Below are 23,744 nucleotides of genomic sequence, written 5' to 3' on the forward strand. Positions count from 1 at the left end.
TAAGAGAAGGTGGCGAAGGGTGATTCATTGTTTATCATAGTTCGATGGAGCGTGTGTGGTTTACCGGCACATCGAATAGGTGATCGTTACAATGAAGGCACCATGTGAATTTGCATGGTAATTCACACCCGCTTTGTGATCCTCGGTATCCCAATCACAAACAAGAGGGGCATATCGAGATTTAAACATGCCATTGAAATGTTTCAATGAATCTCATCTAAACCTAGGAATTCTCAAATTCATTTAGAACTTAAAGTTAGGTTTTCATGGTGGAGAATTAGTGAATCGTCATTCACTTACCTTCAAATTGTTTTCATGTTAGATTACGACATCCATTTTCTAATATGTAAATATTGTTGTTGGATCCTAGCCCTAATTTTTCTTATTGGGTGATAATTAGGGATTCATATTCTAATCTATCTTTGTCCTTTCTATTTGTAGATGCCGAACGCGAACAACGCTGCTACTAGTTCTTTCACATTGACGAGCCTTTGTCAAAAGGTCACTTTCGATGGGACGAAATTTAGCGAATGGATAAGATACATTCTCACAATTGCTCGCTACGAGGACAAGGAGTATGTCCTCGATGAGAAGCTTGAGAAAATCAATCCTGAAATCGCTACTCCGGCTGAAATGACCGCTTTTGAAACTCACGAGCGAGATGCAACGAAGGTACATTGCATCATGATTGCCACTATGAACTCCGAATTCCAAAAGTCCTACGAGGACATGTACCCGTACGAGATGCATCAAGACTTATTGGAGAGATACCACCAAAACGCGAGACAAGAGCGTTATGAGATTTTCACTAACATGATTTCCGCTAAGATGGATCATGGAGAGTCTCTTACCGTGCACCTGCAAAAGATGCAAAGGTATGTCGACCGTCTTCGCAAGTTGAATGTTGACTTTGGGGAAGACTTGGCGATCGACATGGTGCTTCACTCTTTGCCTCCAAGCTACAATCAATTTAGGATGACCTACCACATGAACAAAGAGGAGGTCACCCTAAGCAAACTCCAAGGTCTCTTGAGGGTTGCTGAGAGCAACTTCAAGGACAAGTCTGTTGCACCAACTCCCAATCCACCCGTTGCTCCTGTTTTGGCTATTGGACAAGGAAAGGGAAAGAAGAGGAAGGCTTCGTCTAGGAGCTATCGCAAGGTTAAAGCCCGAGATGGTGCCTCTTCTAGTGGAACCAAAGTTGATCCTGCTAAGCCCTACCCTAACCCAAAGGAGGCAGAGTGCCACCACTGCCACAAGATAGGACATTGGAAGAGAAGTTGCCCAGAGTACCTGCAAGCCATCAAGGAAGGAAAGATCAAGCCGTCTTTCGCAGGTATATACACAATTAAATCTAACGATTCATCTCATGTTATTTCTTGGGTTCTTGATACCGGTTGTGGTTACCACATTTGTTCTAATGTGCAGGGACTAAGAAGAAATAGGGATGTGGAGCATGGAAGGATTAATCTAATCATGGGGAACATAAGATCGTCGCCTGTGACCAAGATTGGAGTGTATTATTTAGTGCTTAGGAATGGTTTAAGTTTAGATTTGAACAATTGTTTCTATTCGCCAGAAATGGCTAGAAACATCATTTCATTTCATGGTTTGTTTAGACAAGGTTTTAGATTTTCTTTTAATAATGAGAATGATTCTATTTTGGCTTATCTAAATGGTGTCTTTTATTTTGAAGCAATACCGTGTAATGGAATTTATGAAATTGTTATGATTGTTGATAACTTAGGAAATGATGTTTTGAACATAGATTCTTCCAATAGTATGGATAAAGCATCCTTGTGGCATTGTCGTCTTGGACATGTCAACAAGAAATGCATAGCCCAACTCCAAAAGGATGGAGTGTTGGAGTCATTCGACCTTAGGGAAGATGACACATGCGAGTCTTGTTTACTTGGAAAGATGACTAAGTCACCCTTCACAAGTACATGTGAAAGGGGTGAGGGTCTATTGGACCTAATACATACCGATGTATGTGGACCGTTTAGATCAACCACGAGGGATGGGAACCGCTTCTATGTGACTTTTACCGATGACTATAGTAGATATGGGTATATATACTTATTCAAGCAAAAGTCAAAAACTTTTGAAAAATTCAAAGAGTTCAAGAATGAAGTGGAGAATCAATTGGGCAGGAAAATCAAGATGCTTCGATCCGATCGAGGAGGAGAGTACCTACGTCTTGAATTCCACGATTATCTCAAGGAGTGTGGAATAGTTTCACAATTGACGCCACCTAGGACACCACAATTGAATGGTGTGGCAGAAAGGCGTAATCGAACCTTGTTGGACATGGTTCGCTCTATGATGAGTCGTGCTTCACTATCAATCTCTTTTTGGGGGTATGCCTTAGAGACTGCCGCCCATATCCTTAACCGAGTCCCTACTAAGAAGGTTGCCAAAACACCTCACGAGATGTGGACAGGGAAAGCTCCCTCGTTGGTACATATCAAGGTTTGGGGTTGCGAGGCTTTCGTAAGACGAGATACTCACAACAAGCTCAAACCTCGTAGTGAGCGATGTACTTTCATCGGCTACCCGCAGAAATCCTTTGGATATCTCTTTTATAGACCGAAGGACAATGTTGTCTTTGTTGCGAGGAGAGGAGTTTTCCGAGAGCGAGAACTCATAGGCCAAGGAGACAGTGGGAGGCAAATCGAGCTTGAAGAGATTCAAGAGTCGATAGATGAAGGAACCTATACCGCTGGCACTCAACCCGAGGAGGAAACTTCGGTTGAACCGATTGACGAGTCCTTACCTCTTAGACGTTTCGAAAGAGTTAGAGTTCAACCCCAGTTTTATGGTTTTCATATTACTACCGAAGCGGACATGTATATTAGTGATGGTACACTAATAAACCTTGATGAACCTAATAGCTATAAGGAAGCCATGGCAGGCCCGGAGTCTGCGAAATGGAAAGAGGCAATGGATAGCGAGATCCAATCCATGTATGATAACCAAGTTTGTAATTTGGTTGATAATGTGCCCGGACGTAAGACCGTTGGGTGAAGACAGACGTGGATGGAAACGTACACACATATAAAGTGCGATTGGTCGCGAAGGGCTTTACTCAAACTCCCGGTGTTGACTATGATGAGACCTTCTCACCAGTTGCAAAGATAAAATCTATTAGTGTGATGCTAGCTATTGTCGCATTTCATGATTATGAGATTTGGCAAATGGATGTCAAGACCGCTTTCCTTAACGAAAAGTTGGCTGAGGATGTTTATATGGCTCAGCCAGAGGGGTTTGTGGATCTGAAGCATCCGAATAGAGTGTGTAAGCTTGAGAAGTCCATTTATAGACTTAAGCAAGCATCTCGCAGATGGAATCTTTGCTTCGATGAGAAAGTCAAAGAGTTTGGATTTGTACGAAGCGAAGATGAATCGTGTGTATATGTCAAAGCCAATGGGAGTATAGTAAGCTTCCTCGTTCTATATGTCAATGACATATTACTCATAGGAAATGGCATCCCGACTCTGCAGGAGGTTAAGTCCTGGCTCGGGAAGTGCTTCGCTATGAAGGACCTCGGAGAGGCTTCTTACATTTTGGGAATAAGGATAGTGAGAGAAAGAAGTAAGAGACTAATAGGACTTAGTCAGAACACTTACTTAGAGAAGGTACTAAAACGTTTTAGTATGGAAAACTCAAAGAAGGGAGAATTACCGATACAAAGTAATGCCAAGTTGAGTAAGACTCAAAGTCCGAGTACCGAAGCTGAAATAGCAGAAATGAGCCGAGTACCATACGCTTCCGTTGTTGGCTCAATCATGTACGCTATGACTTGTACTCACCCTGATGTAGCCTTTGCTTTGAGCATGGTTAGTAGATATCAAGGGAACCCTGGCAGAGCCCATTGGATTGCGGTTAAGAATATCCTTAAGTACCTTCGGAGGACGAAGGAATGGTTCTTAGTCCTCGGAGGGAGTGATGACTTGAAGGTGCGAGGGTATAGTGACGCCAGCTTTCAGACTGACAGGGACAACTACCATTCGCAGTCGGGCTGGGTCTTTACCCTAAATGGAGGAGCAGTGACTTGGAAAAGTTCCAAGCAGGAAACCGTAGCTAATTCAACGTGCGAATCAGAGTATATTGCAGCGAGGGAAGCGTCGAAGGAGGCGATATGGTTAAAGAACTTCATTGGTGATCTTGGAGTTTTACCTGCCATAAAGGAGCCCATGGAGATTTTCTGTGATAATGAAGGAGCGGTTGCCTTGACTAAGGAACCAAGGGATCATGGCAGATCTCGACATATCGACAGAAAATATCACTTTATTAGACATCGTGTAGAAAAAGGACAACTCGTAGTGAAGAGGATATCATCAGAAGATAACCCAGCAGATCCGCTTACGAAGGGACTGAGTAGGGTTAAGCACTTGCAGCATGCTAGGAGTATTGGGCTGAAGGATGATATTAGCATAGATTAGATAGTATTAGAAACGTGTAATAGATAAATGTAATTAACATTTGATGATTAAATAAAGGAGTTTTATTTATGAGTAATGTTACTGTCTTATGTTAATTGTTTAACTATTGTTTCATTTTGCATGTTTTGACTTCCAGAATAATTGAATTTATTAAGAATAATCGAATTATTCAAATTATCCACAATCGTTCATATGTTGGAAGTAGATATGAATGAAGATTGTCATGAATTGGTGTGTAGATTTTCTAAATGGTTTTAGACATAGCAAAGGGTTGCTGCAACATTCATGAGTGCTTATGAACTAGTTTCGAGCATTGGAACAAACCTGCGCTTGCTGGAATCACCTTATGGAATATGATATAAAAGGGTGATCGCAAGACGATAATATCATATAGTCTTAAAACCTAGATATATGGTTTGTTATTTGTTAATTGATTGTACATTGATAATGCGAAAACGCATTGGTAACTCGATGTTATAAAACACATTGTTGTGTATAGTTGATTAATGAATAAGTAAATGCATATAAGTTGAAGTTTATCTGTAACTTTTATCCCAAGAGAGTAAAAGTGATATCTCGACCGTTCGATGATTTGATTTGACTTATGTGTCGGGCCCGGTCAGAACTGAATTGATGTGTTCGATTAAGTTCTATGTCAGATAAATCGGAGATCGAGAAACCTAAATGCTTGACTAATCATTCCATAGAATTGTCAGCATGATATCTGACAGAGGACTGTACGATCCCTTATCTAAAGGACAAGATTGATTAGATCAGAGTTTGACAGCGTCTTTAAGAGCTACGATTGCAAATCGAATTGTACTTGTGCATATAGTTACTAGACTTATCCAAGTGGGAGACTGTTGGAATAGTGTCTAAGAATGCAACTATATTAGGCAAGTATTTGACCCGATTGTGCATGGTCCTTTTGGGTTGCCTTCACCATAGCAACTTGATAAGATGATTTATTATGAGAGAATAAATATTATTAATATATTATGAGAATAATATAAGGAATAATAATATTGTTATTTGATTAATATAAGTCATAGATTAATTAGTATTAATTTGGTGACTTAAGGAAATTAATTAAATAAGAGGGTATAAACTGTCAATTGTTTGATAGTTACACTTTGGGCTGTAAATCCTTCTTGGATAGAGGTTGGACGAATTCTAGGGCTTGGGATAGCCTCAAATTCGTCCAAGGCATTATCATGGAAAGGATTTGGATTGCTTTAAGGAAAGATTATCCAACTAGGGTTTAAGGGTGAAACCCTAGGAGCCTTATAAGTATAAATAGACCCCTAGGACAAGGGAAATCGGCACCTCTGCTAAAGCAAAGAAACCCTGGCCGATTTCTAATCCCTCTTCTCTCTCTCAAATCATCCTCCTTGCTAGTTGGTGTTTGTAAGCCATTAGAGGAGTGACAATTGTGACTCTAGAGCTCCAAGACAACAAGATCAAACAAGAGATTCAAAGGTAAACTTCTAGATCTGATTTTGTATTGTTCTTATACCTAATTAGTCATTAGAAGTCTTGGATTCAAAGCATGTTTAATTAGAGAAACCTAGATCCAAGCATTAGGGTTTGCATGTGCACATATGAATGTTCATATGGCCAAAACCCATCATTACGCGGGGGCCATAAGCTTTTAATGTTGTTTCCGAATCGATAAATATGACAGACGTAGAAAGTGCAAGGATGAAAAGCTCGGGCTTTTCCACGGACCGTTTTTTTCATGTTTTTATGAAAAAATATAAAAGTTTTGACTGCAATGACCAAAAGTGTCAAAATGGCTAAAGAATTAAAGGGGTAGGAATTAGCAACTTTTTCGAAAATGGATCAAAGTTGTCAAACCATTAAAGTTTTATGACCAAACTTTAAATATTAAAAGGTTCCTAAAAAATGTAAAATTATTGATTATAAGGACCAAAAGTGTTAAAATGGCCAAAGAACGAGGAGCAAAGTTGCCAAAAAAATGGCAAGTTTACTATTCATAAGATTCATTTCTTATATATATATATATATATATATATATATATATATATATATATATATATATATATATATATATATATATATATATATATATTAATTTTGAAAGGTAAACACAATCTCTCAAGGCCACACAATCTCAAGGCCACTTTACTGTCTAATGTTATAACTACTTTTATATGTGGAAATACAAAAGTCGTGGCTGATTTTGGAGATGATGAATACAAACACATTCTTTGTGTAAATGCAACAACAATTGAAAAGTCGGATTGAAGCCTGGTGAATAATGGAAAGTAAGCCAACAATATTCATTGAGAATTGATTAGCAATTGTTTCTGTCAGAATGGATTAGCAATATATTCTACCAGAATGGATAATCAGCAATATTCTATCAAAATGTAGAGTGTAATAGTGATTTACTTAGATTTCAATGTTTCTATTTGTTTTTAAACATTCTCAACTTTATTCTTTAAGAATAAATCTTTTTGTTAACCATCATTTGTCACATTTCTTCATAATGAATGTAATTTATTTTCATTCTTGTATTTTTTAAGAAAGAATGTAATTTCTGATTCTAAGATATTAAAATTCTTTTCATATATAATATGTATTCATTAAAAATTATTAATCTTAATAATATATGTTTATAGTATTCTGTCGAAATTTAATGATATTTTCAAGGTAATCACAAACACATTCTTTTAAAATGTCCGAATTAATATATTTATTATCCAAAAATCAGATTCTTAAATTTAATTAGAATTAATTATCCCTTAAAATCTGCAATTATTTTTTAAATTTATGTTAATTGACTAAAATATCCTTATAATAAAATTAGATGGTATTTTTCAATTATCTTTAATTCAATAATATGTATTAATCATTTTTTTAAAATAACTAAAATGATTGGTCCACAATCAATAAACAGTAAACACATTATTTTAGATCGTATTTTTTTTTTTAAATTTAATGGTAATTTAAAAACAATCTAAATAGTTTATTACCCTGTTAACCTATAATGAGATTAACCATATAAAATAGATGAGACATGAAATTATTTTGAAAGTTCTGATAAAATTATTTTGGAAGTTCGGATAAAATACATGAGACATGATATTTAGGAAATTGTGCAAAAGAATGATGATTTTCATTTCATATTTACTAGTTGTGAGATCCATGCATTATATGAATTAATTTAAATATTTGAGAACTTTGAATTTATAAGAAAATAAGAAAACTAATGAATTATAATAATAAAAATGTTTTTTTTTTATCTTTTAAATTTAAATAAATAAAAGAAATTGATGAGCTTTAATTTTAAGAGTTTTAAAATTTAAAGATAATTTTTAATGAAATTGATATTTATTTATTATTATATTTATTGTAATCATTAAATTTAAAATTTAATAAAATAAAAAACTCATAAAATTCATTTAAAAAAAAATTAATTCAAAATAATCGGGAGAAATTAAATTACAACTGAGCAAATGATAAACAATTTTTTTTTTTTTTTTTCCATATCTATCTTTATTATTTTAGCTTTGTACATATAAATAGTAGAGGCTATTTTCCCTGTCAATGGCACTTTCGGCTGTAGCAGCCGCCGTTACCACCACCAGTCGCCGCCCAATTCTATCACCATCATTATCAAGCAGCCTCACTACCACCCTGACTCTACTCTTCATCAGAAAACACTCTCCTCATCACTCTCGGAGGCTGATAACAACAATGGCGGCTTCTTCAACGCTTACACCGGAGCAAAAAATCACCGCACCATACGGTTCATGGTCCTCTCCCATCACCTCAGACGTCGTGTCAGGAGCCTCCAAGGGTCTGGGAGGCACAGCCGTCGACTCTCACGGCCGATTGTTCTGGCTTGAATCACGACCTTCGGAATCAGGGTAAGTGTATAGCTTTATCAGTTAATTAATCGTTGACTTCTTCTCCGAAGCCCTAACAGTTGTATTATTGTTCATACTTTCAGACGATTGGTTATAGTTAAAGGGGGAAATGACGAAAATGAAGAAACCATTGATGTAACACCCAAGGAGTTCTCAGTGCGTACAGTTGCTCAAGAATATGGTGGAGGTGATTTTTCAATTTCAGGAGGCACTCTAGTTTTCTCCAATCACAAAGACCAGAGACTTTACAAACATTCTCTAGATTCAAAAGGTTCGACCTCATGATTATCACATCAGATGGATTAACATACATGCTTTTCAAATTACCTTATAGTCATATATCTAACATCTTGTTTTATGCCTGTAGATTCTGCACCTGTGCCACTTACCCCTGATTATGGTGGACCTCTAGTGAGCTATGCAGATGGAGTTTATGATACATCACTTAATCGATACATCAGTGTTATGGAAGGTACATTGTTGACTTTTTACATACTTTTCTTCAACACTTTATCTTCAATCACTGATCCTGTCATATGTAATCTTGTTAGATCGACGTGAAAGTAGCTTGGATGCAATCACAAGCATTGTGTCAATAGACCTCGGTGATAATGGTGTTAAAGGTACTGTTACAAACTTACAGTGTTACTCATTTAATTTTTCTCTCAATTCAATCATGGTGATAACTGATAAATAATGATCTTCTGATTGTTTCATATGGTGATATGTAGAACCAAAAGTGTTAGTCAGTGGAAATGATTTCTATGCGTTCCCTAGACTTGACCCTGAAGGAAAAAGATTGGCATGGATTGAATGGAGCCACCCTAACATGCCATGGGATAGATCTGAACTATGGGTTGGCTATATTTCAGACACTGGGTAAACACTAAACACACTGATTATTATTTATTTTCATTTATTTTTATTTCATGCCAATATCCCTATTAATTAGTAATAGTTGGTTATATTTTGAGTGTTTGTTTCTTTATCTCAATTTTGTTGCTTTTTGCAGAGATGTGTACAAACGAGTATGTGTTGCAGGGGGCGATTCTGCCATTATTGAATCTCCAACTGAACCAAAATGGTCTGATGAAGGTAATTAATTACACCTTTTATAACTTTGATTTTATAAATGTTCACACTGATTCAATTGCATTATGTATCTCTTATTACTGCAGGAGAATTGTTCTTTGTGACAGATAGAAAAACTGGTTTCTGGAATCTTCACAGATGGGTAATTTCAGAAATATATATATATATATATATATATATATATATATATATATTTTGATTTAATGAAATGTTTTTTTTAGCATCTGTTTTCTGTAATTTATGTTATAATGTAACAGGTTGAATCTGATAACACAGTGGCACCAGTGTATTCACTAGAAGCTGAGTTTGCAAAACCATTATGGGTTTTTGGCATGAACTCTTATGAAATTCTCAAGGAACATAAAAACTTAATTGCTTGTAGTTACAGGTATTTAGTTTAAGTAATTTATTACTTAAACTTTTGCATCACATCATTTTGTTATATTCATTTCATTTCATGTTTTTGAATATTTAGGCAAAAAGGAAGATCATATCTTGGAGTTGTGGACAAGAATAAGAACACATTATCCATTCTCCAGACTCCTTTCACAGATTTAATGAATATTGTAATCTGACTAATCTCAATACACTTTGTATTTTCTAGTTATCTATTTCCTTTTTTATGTTTTTATTAATTAAAAAATATTTTATGTAGACTTCAGGTGTACGTTGTCTGTATGTTGAAGGGGCATCTGGAGTTCATCCTTTATCTATAGCTAAGGTGCTAGTTTTTTTTTACTTTAATATCTAACACTTTTGTATAATTTGTCTTTATTCAAAATTATTCGTGACCTAATTGTAGGTGACTTTAGATGACGTGGCATCAAATGTGGTTGACTTCAAGATTGTTTGGTCTTCTTCACCTACTAGTTCACAATACAAATCTTACTTCAGCTCCCCAGAATTTATTGAATTTCCAACAGAAGTCCCTGGAGAAAATGCGTATGCATACTATTACCCCCCAACAAATCCTAATTATCAATCCAGTCAAGAAGAAAAACCTCCATTGTTGTTAAAAAGCCATGGTAATCATTTTAATAGACTCAGAAAAATCAAATCTGCAATTTTTATATTTTACATTTTTTATGGATAATAAAAACAGGAGGACCCACAGCTGAGACACGTGGCATCTTGAGCCTTCCAGTCCAGTTTTGGACTAGTCGTGGTTGGGCTTTTGTGGATGTGAATTACGGTGGAAGTACTGGTATGTAAATATTAACCAAGGGTAAAATCGTCTTTTTTTTTGTAAAAGTCAAATCTGTAATTAAATAGACATACCCATCTTGAATAATAGGTTAAAGGACGAAAAACATTACAAACCCATCTTGAATAATAGGTTTAAGGGACCAAATCTGTAATTATAGACATACTATAGGGACGATTTCTGTAGTTTACTATATTTGAAATTCTTCTACATTATGTGTTGAAGGGTATGGTCGGGAATTTCGTGAAAGGCTTTTGAAACGATGGGGTATAGTCGATGTCAATGATTGTTGCAGCTGTGCTCAGTTCTTGGTATTTTACATTTTTACCCCTCATACAGTTTCAAGATAAACACATTTTAATTGTTTATTATTTTTTTAAAATTATAGGTGGATAGTGGAAAAGCAGATGCTGGAAGACTATGCATAACTGGAGGCTCTGCTGGTGGTTACACAACTCTGGCTGCACTTGCATTCAAGAAAACATTCAAAGCTGGTGCTTCTTTATATGGTGTAAGTGGTCAACCTTTGACCAAATACATATTTTATAATTTTAATCAAAGTGTTTGACTATGAGTCAAATATCTAAAATATGTGAACAGGTGGCTGATTTGAAGCTGTTGAAAGAAGAAACTCACAAATTTGAGTCGCGATACATGGATAATCTTGTTGGTAAACTAAATATTATTTATTTATTTTTTATTAAACCTGAGTAAATAAATAAATAAATAATCTAGTGTCGGTTAATTAAATGTTTAATTTGCAACAGGGGGTGAAAAGGAGTTCTTTGAGAGGTCACCTATCAATTTTGTGGATCAATTTTCTTGCCCTATAATTCTGTTTCAGGGATTAGAAGACAAGGTTTGTGTTTTTAAATGAATAAATAAATTACTTTGAAATGATTATAATTATTTTTTAATATAAATTGTTGGGCAGGTTGTGCCACCTGATCAAGCAAGAAAAATATATAAAGCTTTGAAAGCAAAAGGATTGCCTGTTGCTTTAGTGGAATATGAAGGGGAGCAACATGGTTTTCGTAAGGTTGGAGATAAATAATGGTTTTTATTTTTAATATTTGTTTTTTTTAGGTGAAAAGAAATTTTATTGGTTTGATTTGTGATATGCAGGCTGAAAATATCAAGTTTACACTTGAACAACAAATGGTGTTTTTTGCACGTTTGGTGGGAGGATTTAAGGTGGCTGATGAAATTGTTCCCATCAAAATTGATAACTTTGACTAAAGGTTTGTTTTTCATTTCATTCTCTGCATATAAAATATATGCAACATTTGGTTAGCGAAATGGTTAAATGCAATTAGTTATTTTGAGTATTGGTGAGATCTTACTACAAAATTGGAAAATCTTATGAAGGAAAAATAACATAATCTTTAATATGTTATTTTGGTTTCAGACTTCAGTTCTCAAGACTCATGGCACACATAGAAAAGCCTCCATGTCATCAACTTTATTTTATAAAGGATTTTCAGTGTGTTGAAATGTAAAATTCTGAGTTATGGTGGTGAGTGTCGACTTTTGTTTTATTGTGCTTCTGTTTGATTTCAATGTCGGAGGTTGCTTGCTGTAAGTTACAATCATACAGATTATGCATTGTATATAAATAAACTGGACTTTTTTTTTTTCCTAAATACATCGGTAAATCTGATATGTAGGCCAAGTTTGTATCTTTTATAACATCTGCCAAATGGTTAATGTCATAATATGACAAAATTTGTACATACTGTGTCCACGTGGCACCTACTTGAAAAAATTCTGTTTAAATTATATGCACACGAGACATGATTACTTGATTAGGGCCGATTTTATTCTGTTGATTTTATTTATGAACACCATGCAGACACAATATGTTGAAAATTTGCAAAATAGAATGTCATATGTGATGCCAAGCTGTTGCAATACATTCCATTAAGGGACTTAAAAGCAAAAAATACAGATATTGGAGGCCACCTTGATGGTGGTTAATGCATGAAGGGATGAATCCTAAAATGTTGATTTTATAAGTATCTAACTAATTATAAATTGAAAATTAGTTTCTAGTATTTAGCATTCAGCATTCCCTATAAACTATTATTTAAAGTAGATGGAGTTGGGTTTTAAGCTCATTACGCATGTCTGAATACATGTTATGGAGTCGCTAAGGGCCATTTGATACGAAGGAAAGCATCAAAGCAATATTGGACTATTGGTTCGTCAAATTAATTAGGTTATGATTAATTTGATTAAGTTGGTTTTTGATATATGTGAGTTTTTATCAAGGTTCTAAATGGCGTGAGACGTGGTGACAAGGCCAAGCCTCAAGCTTTACGAGCCATGACGTTTTTCAAGGCGTGATATAAGACGACAATTTTATATTAATTTATAATTATATTACCACACAAATATAAATTTATATCAAATATAATTATTTTTTAGAAGTGTTATATCAATAACTAATAACAAAAAGTTAACAAAAACCATAATAATTGTATCCCTGATTAGAAAAGATATAACAAAGAGACAAAAAACGTGTCTCAAACGGAAAAACACGCGCCATAATACACCATAACGCACCAGGACATGTCATATCACGCCCTGCCACGCGCCACGCCTAACAGCAACGTTATGAGACGTTCCGTAACGGCGAAGTCACGCCTGACGCGCCATCTCACCGAGTGGTCTATTTCATTAAATGTTGATATAAGTAAAGCTTGTTACTGAGGTATTGGGGTATGGCACAATCTCGCAATCGTGAGTAAGGAGTTAACGAAACACAACATTGTAACTGGGGACATTTTCCAGCTACATGTACACTCGGGTGAAAATGTGTAATTTTGGTATGATCAATGAGTGGGATCAGAAACTCTAAAATCCAAATATTCTTCTTTGTTTGATTTGGAATCCTGTAAACGGTGTATTGTGGCTGATAGATTCTATGAAGGCGTGTTTGTGGGTCATTGGAGTTCATGCCCATCGCAACAGGGGATGGATGAGAACATCAATAATCTTCATAGCGACCTAGCTAACGCATGTATGGTCAATGGAGATGACAAATGGTCATGTCAGCTCGATGCAACTAAGAAGTACAATGTATCTGCACTTAGGAGGGCCATCGATCAAAGAGTAGATCCTAATCCACCCTTGGTGCAAAGAACTACCATTAAAAGTAAATTGTTTTCTTTGGAGGGCAACACAAACAAAAATTTCATCACTGTAGACCCTTAGATCAAGAGGTGTTAAAGTAGAAACAATATATTGTGGTGCTTGTATAAATGAATCTGAGTGTGCTGACCATATTCTTACTCGTTGTCTGTTTGCTCGATTGGTGATAGACAAGATCTTAAACTGGTGTAGAATAACAGATCAGGTGTTCAATAAGGTGTTCACTAATGTGGGTGAGTGACTCACTTTTTTGGCTAACTAGAACAATACTTCTAGACGACAAAAATGACTTAGAATAATCTATGGACTAATGTGGTGCTTGTGGAAGTTTCGAAATGATCACATCTTTTCCCAAAGATTCATATGTCCCCTCAAGGGCGTTGAATATGTTACATTGGTGGTTTATTTCTGGATTAGAAGCAGGGTTAAAGGTGGTTGTTATGGGTGGAACAAGTGGTTGATCTCCCCATTCATTTGTTTCTAAGTTCTGTTTACATTTTTGTCTAGGTTTTTGTTTATTTAGACTTTAAACTTTTGTAACTGTTTGCTCCTGGTTTTCCTTCTAGCTACTTGCTAGTGGGGGCTCATTTTATAAAATTGGCTGCTAAAAAAGGTACTTAATTCACCTTTTAGCTTTATTTATATCTAAAAGGGACTTGTTAGAAAGACGGATAAAAAATATCAAATGAATTTTGTAATTTCGATTCAGCAATGTTGAGTTTACGCGATGTCAGATTTGGATAGTCCAATATACTATTCTCTCAATTTTCAGGGAAAAAACAAGAGATGAACAAAGAAACTTGTTTTGGTCTATGTTCTATTTAGACAACGAATTTGCAGAAAACGGTAGAGAAAAAAATGATATTATGCCAAAACGAAAACCTATAAATATAGGCATGTGGTAGTTAAGTACGATTGGGTTTGGTGTGAAAAGTCGTGTTTGTCGACAATCAATGCGTCAATTGGTTTTGGCAGAAAATTTCACTAACATACATACCAATTGTTGCCCCACACCTCGCAAGGCGGCCACCTATGTCACCTGGGACTCTGCTCACCAGGGGTGCTACCCAACTTGACCCTGTACTCTTGAGATCAAATCAACTTATATGTGTGCATTTTGAATCACAATGAGCTCAACAAATCTCAATCACAATATATGGCTCGGTGAAACTAAAATTACCAAAGATGCCTCATTCACGAAAATAAACAAATATGAGAGATTATCACGTAAGGCCATCTTCAATAGGAGTTCAATGGAGGGTTTAATGGGGAGTTTAATCTCATTAAACTCAAAATCTCCATTGTGGGAAAGTGACTAGGATTCAATGGAATGGGGAGTTCAATCCCCATTGAACTCTATATTCTCTCCCCCCCCCCCCCCCCCCCCCCCTCTCTCTCTCTCTCACACACACACACACACACACACATATATATATATATATAAATTATTTTTATTTTAATTTTTTAATTAATGTTAATTTTAATTGTAGTTTTTAATTTTTAATTTCATGTTAATTAATTTTTTAAAAATAATAATAAAAAAAAGAAAATGATAAATGATGTGACAATCCATTAAATTGTATAGAGTTCAATGGAGTGTAGAGTTTAATGGGTAAAGTTGTATAGTGAGTGGAATGTATATGTGTCAATCCATTTAACTCATATGAGTTCAATGCATTGGAGATGGTCTAATGATCATATTTTGAACAAATATCACAAAACATCATTTATATAGCAAAATTTATTTGCGAAATACCGATTGTTCCCCGCAACCACCCGCACCGTAGGGTGCTAACTCTTTGCAGATTTTTTAGTCTTTTGCGATACTTTTCAAAATGTGGGTTAGAACTTAGAACTTAGCATGGTAGAAGGGAAAATTTTATAAATAACTCTAATTTGAAATCTAACCCATCCGTGTTGCCCTCCCTTCTTGAGGTCTAGAGTTTAAGTCCTATTCTGGACATAAGTGGAAAATTTAGGAGTAAATTAGTATATTTGACGTTTCAAAAAAAATCCAAGATTATATACTAATGAAAAAGTTAAATTAAATCATGCAAAAGTAGCCCATAGTGATATGATTATCGGGTTATTATAGTAAATATGTTTTAAATGGATTGAAGGAACTACCCGAACCCGATCCAGTTAATCCAAAGCTCAATCAAACCCGTCCAAACAACACCAATACAAAAGAGAGGCTTTTTTATGACATTTTTTCTGAAAGAATCCCATTATCATTAATGACATGTTGTAATTTGTTACAACACAAAACAAAGAGAATCGAAGTCAAATTGTCAAATCAAAACTACGTGTATCATCACTAATTTACTCACACAAAAAGATATGATTAGCTAGAAAGTAATATTGACATCAAAACGAAAAAGAAACCTTAATCAAGAACAAGAAGTTGATCAAAGCTCGAACTCCTCCCTTAGAGCCACCTCTGCTGCAGCCTCTTCTTCGTCTTCAATAAGAAAGTACTGGTTTGATTCAATTGGCCTGAACATGTAAAACATAACTATGTAGAACCCAAGGCTCGCTAATTCTTCAGCCCCACTAGCCACCCATTGGTAGTTATAATCTGCGATTGTCTTCAGAGCAAAAACAATGATTCTTGTGAAATACAAGTACCCAATAACCAGAACATAGAACTGTCTGAAAAGGGTTAACTTTGCAAGAGTTCTAGCAGCCTTCCCATCTGTTTTAGAGGTCTCCCTCAATGATCTGATTGACCAGACTATGGGGAAGATAATGGCGCAACAACAGATCACATCAACCAACAAGAACACTTGGTTCCAAGTTACCCAATCTCTGATAAAGGGCCCTGTTTCGCCTATTACTATGGATGCTACATTGGCTAAAACCTGGAGTGGGATCACAATCATCAAGATCTTCTTCTCTTTCTCTTGCAGAAATGGTTTCAGAAACGACCATCCAGTGCCGATTAATACGATTACAGTGAACAATAGCACAACCCTAATGGCTTGAAATATGTAGAACAACACATCCCATCCATGAGGAGTTCCTGTTACTTTTACAAAATGTTTGTCCTCCGCCGCACAAATCAAATTGAGGGCTTTCATGAGAAGCAAAACACACATTAGCAGATGAATCCGGTGAACAGATAGCTTGTTTTTTATGCATTCAATGATCCAAAACCCTAGGAATGCCATGTATGAGAGGGAGAAAATAGTGTATAGAAACGGAAGTTGAGTTAATCCGGCGGACAGGTAATCCCTTTTGTCGCCGTCGGTGTTGTATAGCTCGGTACGGACGTCCATTGAGACGATCGATTCAGGATTGCAATTGGCGAAGAAGAGGGAGTATTCATTCGGGTAGTTGACAGGGTACGATTTGTTGAAGGAAGGATGAGGCGGAGGGGAGAGATCGCGGAATGTGAAGAGTAGCGAAATGAATTTGGAATCAACAACGCAGAAATTAGGGTTTTGTTGGAATTCGATGAGGACTTGAATCAAGGATTCTTCGGTGAGAAGGAAGAAACCGAGGCGGGAGGAATCGATTTGGGAGATGCTGGAGGTGACGGAGACAGAAGAAATCTCAACGGAGGCAACGCCATGGCGTGTGAATCCGAACTTCTCGAAGAGGATCATTGGACGGTCGTCTGATCGTATCTTTAACGATTTGATCTCCGCGTTGGACGTAGAGGTGAAAATAAAGAGCAAAATGAGGATAACGGCGAAAGTTTTCGGTAAGTTCGTCATTTTGAGAATTACGGTGGTGGTGGACGGCGGTGGAAGGTGGTGGCTAAAGAAGGAAATAGGCTGCTTTGAGATTTTATGGTACAGAGATTTTTATGCCAAAAAATACAGGCGGGGAAGCCATGCAGAAGATGAACCGTGTATTAAGATATTTATCTTTTTTATTATAATACTAGAGACCCGTATATTATATGGGTTTATTAAAAATAAAAATTTAATATTAATATATAAATATGAAATATTTTATAATATAATATTTTATATAACAAAACGTTATTTTTTGAAAATTTGCAAAAAAAATTAAATTATTTGAAGTATTTATAAAAATTTATTATCAAATTAATAGGATATTTTATTTCCTTATAAAACTCATTATAATTTTATGGGATTTTATTTTAAGAAAATAGAAATCCCTAAAAAATGACAAGTGGAAAATAAAATTCCTTAAATTCTCACAAAATGACAAGTGTCAAAATGAAGGAGAAGATGACATATGGCAAAAAAACCTTCATTTATTAAAGAGGATTGAAATTTTATAGTAAAACCTCAAAATTAATAATTAATTATTTTAAATAAATTATTAATTACGATATATTTATATTAGTTTTGTGAAATTATAATCGTTGCTTCAAATAAGTATATATAATTAATTTTTAATATATATTAGACATTTTTTATTTGTGAATTAATGAAAACAATGATATAAAATTTAAAATTTAAAATGGAGAATCAATACATTGACAAATAACATCACATTATTAGGAGGTCTAATAAATTTAAAATGGAGAACTAATAGATTGACAAGTGACATCATATTAATTAAGATGTTTAATATAGTGACACATGGCAAAATGACTACTCTTTTATTAATATAAGATTTTGGTTAAATTTGTTTTTTTTTTCTCAAAAATTTATGGCCCTCAATCTTAAAATATACTAAACACTAGTTTATAACCTATGGAAACCACGGTTATATAATTAATTGAAATTTTATAGTAAAACCTCAAAATTAATAATTAATTATTTTAAATAAATTATTAATTACGATATATTTATATTAGTTTTGTGAAATTATAATCGTTGCTTCAAATAAATATATATAATTAATTTTTAATATATATTAGACATTTTTTATTTGTGAATTAATGAAAACAATGATATAAAATTTAAAATTTAAAATGGAGAATAAATACATTGACAAATAACATCACATTAATTAGGAGGTCTAATAAAGTTAAAATGGAGAACTAATAGATTGACAAGTGGCATCATATTAATTAAGATGTCTAATATAGTGACACATGGCAAAATGACTACTCTTTTATTAGTATAGGGATATTGACAAAAGTACATGATCGGTCCTCGTAGTTTGCAAACTAGTTAGTTGAGTACAAAACCGTATGTGTTTGTCTATGTGGCTTTCCGGTTGTTTGTGTGCTTGCTCATTTTATCAAACTCCATTAGACTCAATGTAGTCGTTGTGGTTCTACCATAGTTTTGTCACGATGTCAAAAAGGAACACTGCCTCTAATGTGCGGTTTGGCAAATAGCCACACTTTTTATGGTAAAGTTGACATTGAGCCGATGTGGTGTCTACATGACATAGGAGGGAGTGTTGTTTCTATGTCACCATTTCATCCAACCTTAAACCAAAGGAGTGGGTGCGGTAGAACCATGGTTTTGCCACGATGGTGCTGAGTAACATCGCCCCCACTGTGTGGTTTGGGGCACGGTTTGGCCACACACAGTAATATGTCGCCACATTCTCTCTCTCTCCCTCCTTTATAAGTAAAAATGACATATATATATATATATATATATATATATATATATATATATATATATATACCATTTTCACTTATAAATAAAACCTGACAACCCTTATTTCTCCAAATCTAAATCCAATTCTTATATCTTTCTATATCTATTATCTCAAAATCGCTGGAAAATATCGTCATCTTCGTCTTCTGAAGAATTTCAATTTATGTTTGATGTTGTCGGTGTTGCTTAAATAGCGAAACAAATGTATAACACTTTATCCAATGACAAAGCCAAAAGTTTGCAATGGAGAATGCATATATATATATATATATATATATATATATATATATATATATATATATATATATATATATATATATATATATAAGAGAGAGAGAGAGAGAGAGAGAGAGAGAGAGAGAGAGAGAGAGAGAAACCGTGAAGATGCCTAGCAACGCTTGATACAACAATACTTTGATGAGAATGCCACTTTTCAAGGGTACTACTTTCGAAGACGCTTTAGAATGTTCAAACCTTTATATGAACGTATAGTCAAAGATTTAACGAGTGTAATTTTTTTCCAACAACATCCTGAAGTTAGAGGTATACCCGATTTCACTCCCTTACAAAAATACACAACTGCACTTCGTCAATTAGCATATGGCATCCCTCTTGATGCATTGGACGGGAGTTTTAGGATGTTTGCTAGGACCGCACGATATAGTCTCCACTTTTTTTTTGCAAACATGTGATTGAGATTTATGGTCCAAAATATTTACATGAACCTACATGCACTGACATCTTACAATTTCAAGCTCATCATGCTATTGTACATGACTTTCCTGAAATGATAGGAAGTTTAGATTGTCTCCATTAGGCATGGGAAAATTGCTCTACCTCATAGGCTCATACCATTGCCAATTTACCTGAGTTTGTTTAACGGCATTAACGTTCTTAATCGTTCACTTATATTTAACAACATATATGAAATATCTGCACCAAATTCTTCTTTTCAAGTGCATGGAACGCTATATATGTATGGTTATTATCTTGTTGATGAGATCTATCTTGAGTATGTTGTGTTTTTTTAATCATTTTCGTGCCCACATGATTTTATACGTAAAAAATTCAAGAGAGCTCAAGAAAGAGCTAGGAAGGATGTCGAGCAAGCCTTTGGAGCTCTTAAGAAACATTGGTACATACTGAAAAAACCAACATTTTTTTTTCGGCGAGGGGAAACTTCAAGAAGTCATGTATGCATGTATCATATTGCATAATATGATTATTGAAATGAAAGAAAAGCGATATGTGTGTATGGCGAGTATGAAACCGTCCCCGAGACACAACCAACAGAAAATTGGTGGCGATGAGTACATGGATAGGAGAGCAGATATACGTATCACTGAAACATTTCACAATCTTCGTATGGACTTGGTGTAACACATTTACGTGATTTAACACGTTAATCTCAATTTGGATCCCCCGAGTGACTCAAAAGACGAGTTATCGGATGAAGACTTCATGTAGTATGTTTTAGTTATTTTATTTGTGATTTTTTTTAAAGTTTTTTTGTTTTTCATTTTTAAGTTATTTTTATTTTTAATATGTATTTTTCTTATTTGAATTAATGAAAATTGGATTATTTATTTATTTATTTTTTATAAAAAAGTGTGGCACCACACCTAGTGTGTGGCAAAGAAACCACACTTTTGTGGTAAGAATGACATGATCGTGACATGGCTGGGCAAAACGTGTGGTTTCTATGACACCATTTCTTTCAGCCTTAGAAACCAAATAACACGACCAACATGCCCTCTTTTAGTTTTTTCTAGATTTTTTATAATTTAATAACTTACACGGACCAAATATTTAAATTAACAAACATAACTAAATCCCGAATCACACCTCTCCCATCGTTCATCCTGCCTCTCCCAAGCTACCAAGCGGCAACTATTATTTGCATCCACCCAAGACAATATGTGCTTCCAAACTCGTTATCTGGATTTTTTTTATCTCTCTCGATCAGAAAATATGTATTTCCATTTATTTACTTTTGAGTAAAACTATGTTTTAGTGTTTGTGATTTGTTGATCTTTTGGTAATTGTTTTCTATTATATGCATATTTTTTTGCACATCTTATTGGGGCAACACAAAAAGTATAGAGAGATAGGTGAGCAAATCTAAGAGGTGTAGGAGAGCATATTGACAATTTTTAATGAACGGAGTGAAGGGTGGAGCCGGTCGACGAGGGGATGAGAGGGTCTATGGAGGTAGGGGTGGGTTTCAAGCGACGAATTGAAGGGGGTGTCTCGAATATCACCGAACCTACAACGCCGACCATCGTTCAACTTGTTCTTAAATTTTTTTAACATATTTAAATCAATTTATATTTCCAAGATTTAAAGAAGGCCCTCAGATCTCCAATGTACATGTTTTTTTAATTTGTTATTCGATTTATATATTTGGGTTTGAGTTGGTTTTCCCTGTGTGGTGGTTTTTTCTTCAGTAATTGTGAGGATGGTTCACCTTCTCTGTATGCGAACATAGATCACCATTACACATAGGGGTTTGAAGGGTGTTAATGGAGTTTCAAAGCATGATCATGTTGTGTGGTGGCATAAGGAAGAATAGGACGTGAAGACCACCAATGCTCAATGCATAAGTTGAATTGGTAAAAATTCGATGTCGAAGGGGGTGTAGTATTTGGTTGCGACGTTAGGTGTCACACCCTCGGACGACGACGAAATCATCGGGCTACGCGACGTAGTCATGGTTTACAGATATTGAGTACATTGAACATGTGACAGAAATATAATACAAACATTTATTTATTAGTAATATTACATTATCATTTGTAGTACAAGCATAACATTTTAAAAATAAAACTTAAACAATTGACGAACAAATATCACAATCAACTGTATCGTCGAATTTGGAAATTGCTTTTCTTTTACTACCGTGTATAAGAACATATTATCAAAGATATGTGGCAAAAAATGTTGCTTTAAATTGTGGTCCCAACAAAATAACAGTATACGCGTAACGACCTAAATTCTTTTTGTTAGTCGGTTAGTCTTCCCTTTAAAAAGTCACAAACCATGTTTGATATCAGCCATTTCTTTTGTGTTTATGTGTTTGTGTTTTGGGATGAAACATAACAAAAAAACCATAGACTTTTGTAAAGTGAAAATATTGCTTGTATTTATTCAATAGATAATTAAGTCATTATTTATGGCCAATACATGCTTAACTCTAGGAGGAAACACTAAACCTCCATTTCCTCTTTTCCTACTACAACCCAACTTTCTAATACTCCTCTAAATACTCGGTCCTACATGGCCTATTCAACCTACTACCATTTACTTAATTCACTAAATAAAGTAAATACTAAATTAATACTATAAAACCTGTTAAGATCAAAAACCCAACATTCACCCTCTTAATCTTGACCCATTTTTTCATCAAACCAATGTTGGTTCTTCCTCTTGCATCAAATTTGCTTAGTTGTCGTTGTCTTTGTCGTTCCACTTTGTGCACTCATAGCTAAAGTGTCTAAAATTTCCATAATCATAACACTGAAATCCATTTTAGACACTTTGACCTCTTCCTCTTCCCCAACCTCTTCCACCTCTTTCATAGTTCCTTCCACGTCCTCTTCCACGTCCACTACTTTCATCATGCTTTTTTTTTCACTTGCCATCAGGAGTTGATCTTGCTCATAATCTTTTTCTTCCAGACTTTGAAGCCTTTCCACATAAGCTTTAACCCTTCCAACAACTTCTTCAAATGACATAGTTGCAAGATCAAAATATTGTTCAATGGGAGCCACAATTAGCAAATACTTCTTTGAAACCAAATTGAGAATTTTTCTTACAATCACCTCGTCTTCAAGAGATGAACCAAGACTTTTGAGTTTGGCCACAATACCATTTATCTTATAACACCCATAAATTAAGGCTAGCTGATTAAACTATAATAGTAATAATTATTATAATTAAAAATCCTTGAATAAGATAATTATTCGTTGTACGCGTTATGAGCGATAAACATATATTTTTGATAGAATATTATTTAGGATAAATAATCTTGATGAAAGTTGTAGTAATCGTAAAAGCGAGAGCGTGCATATAAAGAACATCTACATCTGACTTCGTAAGAGTAAGTTATGTTTTTTCGAAGTTTCAGTACAGTAGTGTGTGACATATAAATAGAAATTTGGATCAGTTGATTGTTAGCCAAAACAATGTAAACGAGAGTTGAAGATATCGTAAAAACGATTTCTTCGAAATAAAGACAGTTGAGAATGGAATTTGTATGAAAAAATTATGATTTTTATACGGAGTTTAACAGTCTAAGCCCTTTAAAAATATATAGATTTAAAATAAAGTGAGAATTAGCTGACGGAGTCTAAATGAAAGTTGTAGTACTTGTCGATAGCTATGAGTGGATATAAAGAACGTCGAAAACGGAGCTTAC

General features: G+C 34.8%; 1 protein-coding gene and 1 pseudogene across 1 annotated transcript; one reads left to right on the forward strand and one right to left on the reverse strand.

Annotated features, from left to right (window-relative positions):
- Positions 1-7,981: 7,981 nt before the first annotated feature.
- LOC145090704 (peptidase uncH-like) lies at positions 7,982-12,280 on the forward strand. Its single transcript, XM_079028815.1, has 19 exons — positions 7,982-8,341; positions 8,425-8,612; positions 8,709-8,813; positions 8,893-8,964; positions 9,073-9,220; positions 9,354-9,436; positions 9,520-9,575; positions 9,691-9,821; positions 9,909-9,999; positions 10,089-10,154; positions 10,236-10,458; positions 10,536-10,637; positions 10,863-10,948; positions 11,026-11,148; positions 11,238-11,307; positions 11,405-11,496; positions 11,572-11,676; positions 11,763-11,878; positions 12,046-12,280. The coding sequence occupies exons 1-18, from the start codon at positions 8,019-8,021 to the stop codon at positions 11,874-11,876; spliced, it is 2,178 nt and encodes a 725-aa protein (XP_078884941.1). The 5' UTR covers positions 7,982-8,018; the 3' UTR covers positions 11,877-11,878; positions 12,046-12,280.
- Positions 12,281-16,072: 3,792 nt separating this feature from the next.
- LOC145069202 (protein CANDIDATE G-PROTEIN COUPLED RECEPTOR 7 pseudogene) lies at positions 16,073-17,603 on the reverse strand (annotated as a pseudogene).
- Between the last annotated feature and the right edge of the window lie 6,141 nt (positions 17,604-23,744).

Source organism: Lactuca serriola, chromosome 1, assembly GCF_051521515.1.
Source record: "Lactuca serriola cultivar US96UC23 chromosome 1, Lser_US96UC23_V15, whole genome shotgun sequence".
NCBI classification, from domain to species: Eukaryota; Viridiplantae; Streptophyta; class Magnoliopsida; order Asterales; family Asteraceae; genus Lactuca; species Lactuca serriola.